The sequence below is a fragment of the Magallana gigas genome, chromosome 6, assembly GCF_963853765.1.
Source record: "Magallana gigas chromosome 6, xbMagGiga1.1, whole genome shotgun sequence".
NCBI classification, from domain to species: domain Eukaryota; kingdom Metazoa; phylum Mollusca; class Bivalvia; order Ostreida; family Ostreidae; genus Magallana; species Magallana gigas.
The window spans coordinates 2,482,685-2,490,568 of NC_088858.1; the positions used below are offsets into that span (position 1 = coordinate 2,482,685).

The 7,884-nt window shown below is 31.8% G+C and overlaps 1 protein-coding gene across 3 annotated transcripts; it reads left to right on the forward strand.

The window, feature by feature from the left end:
- The first annotated feature begins 1,834 nt into the window (after positions 1-1,834).
- LOC117689273 (uncharacterized) lies at positions 1,835-6,628 on the forward strand. 3 transcript variants are annotated; one of them, XR_004601615.2, is made up of 5 exons: positions 1,835-2,584; positions 3,584-3,695; positions 3,897-4,008; positions 4,087-4,210; positions 5,938-6,628. XR_004601615.2 is itself a non-coding variant. In XM_034469847.2 (5 exons), exons 1-5 carry the CDS (start codon positions 2,486-2,488, stop codon positions 6,356-6,358), a joined length of 873 nt encoding a protein of 290 aa, XP_034325738.2. In that variant the 5' UTR covers positions 1,851-2,485; the 3' UTR covers positions 6,359-6,628. The 3 variants fall into 3 exon arrangements, 2 of the variants coding, with proteins under 2 accessions (XP_034325738.2, XP_034325739.2); XM_034469847.2 differs by having other exon boundaries at positions 1,851-2,584; positions 3,584-3,700; XM_034469848.2 differs by lacking the exon at positions 3,897-4,008 and having other exon boundaries at positions 1,852-2,584.
- The last annotated feature ends 1,256 nt before the right edge of the window (positions 6,629-7,884 follow it).

Here is a 7,884-nt window from a genome sequence, read left to right on the forward strand (position 1 = left end):
CAGAAGTCGAGTCTTTGAAGTATTACTTGTGCAAGTTGAAATAAACATATTGAATATTTATCGTTTAAAACCGCATAAAAGTCTTATCTTATTTTGGTTCAGTCAATTTTCTGTATTTATGGAAGATCCTGATTACCGTTGCCAATATATAAATAGTGCCTGTTTGGGAGAGTAACAGTTGACATTGACACCCCGAGAAAACCATTGTCAACCGACGCGAAGCGCATGTAACAATTCGTTGTGTTACCCGTTGCTAAGTGTGTTGCTAACGCTGAAGGTAATTGAACGGATTATCAACTGCGTCTAAACCAATCAGATTTCAGTATTTAACATGAAAGTATAATGCTACATGTAACACAATATAAGCTCAGTCACCGTGTACTAAAAAGTTGTTACTAGATGATGTCAGGAACATGTAGGGTTCTAAGTTATCAATGCATAAATGCAAGCGAAATGAAATTTAGTTTAATAGCTGCATAAAAAAATTGGGAATTTTATTTTACTGCAACATTTCATTGGATTGAAAGTATTTCTTTTTTCAAACGGGAGTTATTTTATTTTGATCACGCGTCAGTGTCATCTCAAGTTTAAGGTTGAAAGACGCGTTTGCTGAATCTGCCTAAATAAGTCTGTGATTTCTAGCGTTTTAACATTAAAATGTATTCTTTACTTAGTCTGTAATGACGAGGAAAACGAGAGAAATCGATATGCTAACCTGCATTATCATATTATACCCACAAATTTCATCTTGCTAAACCTACTTGATATCAATTGTAAGCCGTCCGAGTTTCCTGAAAACCCCCAATAATTTTGTTGACTTTATATTATTATACAATTTTTTTTAATAATTTAGATGCTCTGCTTGAACAAAAAAACCTAAATTTAAGTCGTATTATGGTAATAAAAATATTGCTACGAATATTTTTACTGACAAGTATATATTTCTGAAAAGGATTATAAATCTTCATCAAGTTCTTTTAGCATATCACGTTCTGAAAAGGGGAATAACAATACACGTATTTGTGTATTTGGGTCAGAATGTATTTCATTATACCATAAATTGTTTAGAAAGTATTTTTCTTTACAATAAATGTTTTGAAGCGAGCAATCAAGGTAGCTGATGCTTGGCTGGAAAGATAAGAGGGTTTTGAACATGGCATTAACGCGTGAACGGAACCGTGTTTACGTTTAAGCTGGTCCCCAAATACAAGAGCCCATGTTCATCAAGATATATATGGATCAAGTCTAAAAATGGGAATACTTTTGAAAATTTAAATTTCTACGGGAATTTGAAATATTCAGGTAGGGAATATTACCGCTAGAAAATTAAGATTCTGTATGAAAATTTATTTTTCATATGGGAAAAATTATTTCCCCACAGGGATTTGTGATTCTCTTAATTTAATCATTTAGCATTTATAATCTCTAATGAAATAAAGAGTGACTAGAAATATATATATATTAATAGCAAATGTCATGTTGTCAGACAAGTCTTTTAACACATACAGTTAAAAAACTGTAATAATTCTTCGTTTTTGTAGAGATTTATTTATGAATTAGTGAAGAGTTTACAAAAACCTCCTTATCTATGGTTAAGACATGGTAAAATTTCATATTACAAAATGAGAATGTTACACCAGAGGTCATCAACAGTCTGACAGGCAAGGAATAAAGCTTACCACAATAATTAAATTTCATATTGATATTCTTTATACCGGTATTCTTGAAAAAAAAAACAGTTAAAAATGTCATACGGGATAGATCCTACCATACCCATGTCTATAAAACAATATAAATCAAAAAGTAACTTTTCGAGCAAAATAAAAAGTGGCCCGACTAAATTGTGATGTCAAAGTCCCGTTCATTGAAAAACTGCATGTCAAGGTAATAAACTGTTTAATCTAAATTCAAATTAATACAAGTACCATTGTCTATGAACATGTTTTATGTAAATCTCGAAAATATTAAAAGAAATTTATTAATAAAGACCGCATGTTTGTTTCTAAATCATCTACATCAAATAAATCATAAATCACAATTTACGTCCAAACGATGACCAAGAGTAAACTATATAGAAAACATACGTATGTACGTGCTTATAAAAAATGGTAACTTACGTTTTACATTTCTATTTGATATTTCTTAATCTTTAGTATCGGGTCAAAAAAACATTGTTATACTTAAGTTGATTTGCAGAAAATACACCATGTAACAAAAAGTCAGAGAACCCAAAGCAAAAGAAGAAGACACCATATGTTATGTGCTTTAAGTAAGGAGGCTTGCAATATGAGAAATGCAATAAATATTTACAGGTGTAAAGCCTGTAACTGATATGACATTTCAATAATTTTATATAAACTCTGAATTATCCGTTCATGAGTTGTTGGATCAGTATGGATATTAGAAATGGCTCTTCCGAAGATGACGTCAAGAGATAAGTTGCCTTGAAGGGACAGGAAGATAAGAAAACTTTAACTTATAGTAGATGACGCTTTATCGTTCAACAATGGCCGTTAGAGTTCCTCGTCAAAATCTCGCTAGAATCCTCGACCAACTGGCCAGTGGACTTCCTTTCTCAGCTCAGGTAAGAGCCAAGCTACACATACAGGTGAAATTGCTGTTTGAGCGTATTTTACATACATGTGTGTTAATCAAATTTGTATCACCTGGTCCATTAAGTTTTTTATTGTCCTACATTCTGTCTTGGAAGTAATATGCTATCGGTTCATTAAGTTTCTACTCACGAGGACAATTGAGATAATACGCTTGAGTGATACAGACAACCACTTTGTTAAAAGCATGCATAAATGAAAATTATTGCAAACAAAGCAGATTATAATGATCGATGAAAAATGTTTTTAAGGTGCACACCTTAATGAAAACTATCTTTGTCAGATACTGAAGAGTAAATTGCGCGTTGGCCTCAAAGGACTGTTCAGTATGTGAAATGAGGGACTATATACTGCTACTAACCATTACTTATAGAATTAAACTCAGCGATGTGGGACCTTTATTATATTGTGCTCCATTTATCTCGTTTCCAAAACTACAAAAACTACATGTAAAGAAATACACCAGAGGATATTGTGTTATTCAGCTTTTAGCGTATTTTTATTTAAATTCTCACGCAAACTTGAGATTGTTTTTCGCACGAAAATATGAATCGTTTTTCTCTTCGAACAAGACACAACCGAGTTCCATAGAAATGTTGCGATCATGTTGAAAACGCAAGCACAAATAAATTGTAGGAAGTAGCCATTGTACTAAAATTTACGTACACCTGTGTAGAATTATAAACCCTCTAAAGGTTATTAAGATTTGTTCCACTCTTAATTAATGCATAACATCCGACTAACAGATAATTGTTTATATTTTATATTATAATTTGTTCTTTTTAACCATCTTAAATCTTTACAAAGAAGCCAGCATATGAAATCATTGATCAAAGCTTTGTATAAAATTTTGAATTACATTCATTATGTACCAAACTGGATCATCTTATGATGAAATTGATATCTGATATTCATTAAGATTAATGTTAACTGTAAAATACTTCATCCTGTCTATCCATCTAAATATATAGATGTATGGAATGGTGAGGAGTTTTATTAGAGGGGTACCGAGTGGCCTGGAATTGTGGGTAGATAACATCAGTGCCCCGCAAGTGTTTGTTGTCAGTGGAAGCCAATCAATGAGTAAGGTTTGTTTGTCTCTTAGACCTGACTTTGATTTATATTGATTTTATAACAATCAGTATGATGATGATGGCTCCGGCTCATGAATAATAATTGGGAATGTATATAATCATAAATTATTTATTTATATATTAACGCTTGTACATAGTTTTTAGAAAATTCTCACTTTAGTAATAAATATAATGGATTTTGTTTTTACAGAACATTTATTGTAGTTCACTTGTGAATGTTTTTTGCTGGAACCATAAAAATCTAAGTGACGTCATACGTTCGCCCGGTGTTCTCGATTTAAAAAGAAACTTATTTTTCAGAGGTAATGTGAAAGTCCATATAGTATTTAGAGTCGTTTTTTGAAAGAATGAATACAAATCTAACAAAACCACTGTTTTAGGCGTAAATTCCAGAACCTTGCTTCACCTAGAGGGAATATTTATCCCTGGAAGTTTCAATGACGCATATCTTCCCGGAACAACTCGACTTTACTTCACCAAAAATTCAACAGACATCCTGGATTTGTAAGTTCCATGCTTGTGCCCTCATTTGCTTGCTCCTACTTTTGTCCAGTATCCTTATCTCATAAAATAGATTTCTGGAGGAAACTAAATCGGCCGATTTCAGTGTTTGTAAACTGTACAATAGTAAAGTTTATGAAATGTTCACGATGTATGCCACTACTAATAATTTACAGTATATATCAGTATAGAAAACTGTTTAGCATGTCAGGACAAATAATTATTAAATCATTAATCAGGATTGGGGCAATTACTTTGAAATGTAATTAAATACTTTCAAATACGTTGATAATTTTATCTTATACTTACAATTACATTGAGTTTTAAAAATGTAATTAACTACTTTCAATTAATTTGACAAACGTAATTAAATTTCATTTACTTAAGTTTTATTTTTAAAATTTTGAGAACAAATGCATTTAAAAACAGCGTTAAGATGCACAAAGCTTTATGAACGGTAATGTTTTGAAATGTCGGCTTTTAGTTTAATTATCATTTATAGATTTTCTCAATTAGGAATTTATGTTCCCGTAAATATCTTTATTCAGAAAGTACAAATCGTGGCAGTACAGCCCATCAGTATATAAAATAATAATAATGACTATACTATACAACAAATGTAATGCAATATTTAGACTTTCTTAAGTCTAAAATAGGGGAGTTATTAATTTGGTATGAGAGGGTTTCACACCTTAGCAAAATTAGACCTGTACCAGGGGCAGTGTGTCATGCTGTATAAACATACCGGTATCAAAAATAATGAGACATTTTAGTATTGTATGAACAAAATCCAATACCAAACAGGTATACTAACTAAACATACATATATGTAAGACGCCTTTTTAAATTTTAAACTGTGAAAAAAGTAATTGAAATATAATTGAAACGTAATTGAAAATACATGATATTTTTGGAATGTATTTATATATATGCAATTACTTGTAATTAAAGACAAAATCAATTACAAATTACGTCATATTTCTTTGGAAAAAAGTAATTAATTACGCTCAATTACTCATACTTTTTTTTCAATTACCCCATCTCTGTCATTAATATAGAGTTTTTAGAATTCTAGAACATACTTAAGTTATTTTTACTAAAAATATCATATTTTATAGAGCATTGTTCGAGATATATTTGCATGCAATGAAAACAAATAATAAAATCAACCAAGATATATTAAAAATGGGAAAAAAAGTATGCTAACTATTTTGTCTTATTTCGATAACTTTTTTGATTTAATTTTTTTTTGTATAAAGCAAGCTACTGACAAACAAGTTGAAAAAACAGGACTATCAACAGACTCGTTTGAAGTCATCTTTTTGTAAATTCTATGGTGGATACTTTCAACTTTCTTTATTGCGTAAGACATACATCTTATTGCATATGAAATTGTTATAAATAATATGATACAACGACCTTGTCAGCAAATGCAATCTTCCACTGGGTCGCATGCTGGCTGACGTTTTTCATACAAATTGTTAGACCATAATTAATCACCCAATTATCTACGGAGTTTTCCGTTTTTTCCCGATTACGACAAAGAGCACACGGCGGGTGTGACCGGTCAGCAGAGGATGCTTACTCATCCATGGCACCTGATCCTACCTCTATCTTTTTAGAGGTCCGTGTTGCTCTGCTTTGAATTTGTAATTTGATTTATGGATTTTTGAGATAGTTGACAGTTTGTTATTGTTATTTTTCAAATAGAATTTTTTTTCTCATTCCAGTGATGTTCCTCAGGATTTCTATGTTGGTGGGATCGATGAGAACGTTACTAAAAGAATTGAAGAGCTCTGGAAGTATACGCCAAAAGGCATCAGTCAGATGAAGTTAGAAGAATATAGCTGGGGATTTCCGGGATTTGCCGTGTACCACAAAGCTTCAGGGAGACTAGCCGGATGTGCCGTTCAGAACCTTGATGGAATTATGGGACATTTATTTGTTGAGGAAGAGCATCGTGGGAAAGGCGTGGCTAAGTTTTTAACATCAATTCTCGCCAGAACTTTGATTAAACAGGACGGTTTTGTGGCTGCTGAGATTGTGAAAGACAACGCCGTGTCGCACCGAGTGACAAGTTATATAGGGCTAAAACAGGTTCGGAAGGCCGAGTTTGAGTGCAGAATGTTCCATTACAAAGGAGTTAGATAATAAGAGTTCAGCTCTAGGCGTTTTCTCTCTAATTTGTTAAAGCTTTGGATTCAGACACAAATGACACACCATGCATTTTTGTGAGTAAAATGAGAAACTAATGTTGAAAACATATTGAAAAGAAATGCACAGGGCTTTCGAGAATGAATTGAAACGTACATACTCATTATTTACCATGTATATAAAATCAATAGAAACCATAGTGGCTCAATTTTTGTGGATTTCATGGTTCATCATTACAATGAATTTACATCCTTAGCAAATTTTAAAACCTAATTAAATAAATTTTTTAAAGAAACGAGTAAATCCACAATGAGATAATAAGTTTATTTTACTGAAAAAAATTATTGGAATAAAAGGTTTTCTTTTTTTCAAAACAGAGTTACTTTCCTTTGATCACGGGTCAGTGTCACGTCAGGTTTAACGATCTCCGATTCTTAGCAATGTTAGATAACTCTAATTTATCCAGATTGTATGTATTCCTACCATCGGCTTTTTATATAGGTAGATTTAATTAGTTTTGAAGTGATTATATTATGCACATATTTTCATCAAAATGCTTGGCTTTGTGGCTACACGGAGATTGAGTACCTAAACGTAAATGAGTGAGTAAAATTGTGGCCAAAATTGCAATAAGTACGTATAATGCATGGACACCATCACAAAATATCTTTTTATTTCATTTCATTTTTAAAGTTTGAAGGATAAATAACATGTTATGATGAAAAAATACTTTGAGGCTGAGGATCGGAGAATTTTAAGTTGAAAGACGCATTTGCTGCATCTGCCTAAAAAATCAGTGATCTGAAACGACCTAACATTAAAATCAGTCTATAATGACGAGCAAAACAGAGAAATCTGTATGTTTACATGTAAAATCATTTTATATCCAGAAATTACATCTTGCTAAACGAAATTCATATCCTTTGTAAGTTGTCCGGTTTTTCTGAAAAACCTCTAATAATTTTCTCAACTTCATACTTGTGTACATTTTTGCTAATGTAGAAGCTCTGTCTGGGCTGAAACTTCATTTAAAAAGAAAAGAATATTTTTTGTATAGAATTTGCTTATTTAGATCAGAATGTATTTCGTGAAACTATTAATTGTTTAGAAAGTATATCTTTTTACTATAAATGATTTGAAGCGAGCAATCAAGGTAATGATAAGGTGCTTGGCTGAAAGGATAACAGGGTTTTGAACATGGCATTAACACGTGAAGGGAACTGTGTTAACGTTTAAGCTGGTCCCCAATACACAAGAGCCCATGTTCATCAAGATAAGGATCAAGTTTCAAGAATGGACTGCTTCAGGAAATTGAATGTGGGAATTTATGTTATCCCGGTAGAAAATTATTAATGTCTTTGAGGAAAATGAGAAAAACCCTTTTTAATTTCCCACAAAAAATTGTAATTTTTTTTATATATTTATTTAGTATTTATGATCTCCAGTCAAATAAATAGTGATTGGAAATTAATATTTTAACAACAAACGTCATATCGCCAGACCTGTCATACGTACATATACAG

Coding starts and splice junctions, on each gene's coding strand:
- LOC117689273 (XM_034469847.2), top strand. CDS start 2,486: ATGACGCTTTATCGTTCAACAATGGCCGTTAGAGTTCCTCGTCAAAAT. Junction 4,009..4,086: donor AAGAAACTTATTTTTCAGAG/GTAATGTGAAAG, acceptor CCACTGTTTTAG/GCGTAAATTCCAGAACCTTG. Junction 4,211..5,937: donor TCAACAGACATCCTGGATTT/GTAAGTTCCATG, acceptor TTCTCATTCCAG/TGATGTTCCTCAGGATTTCT.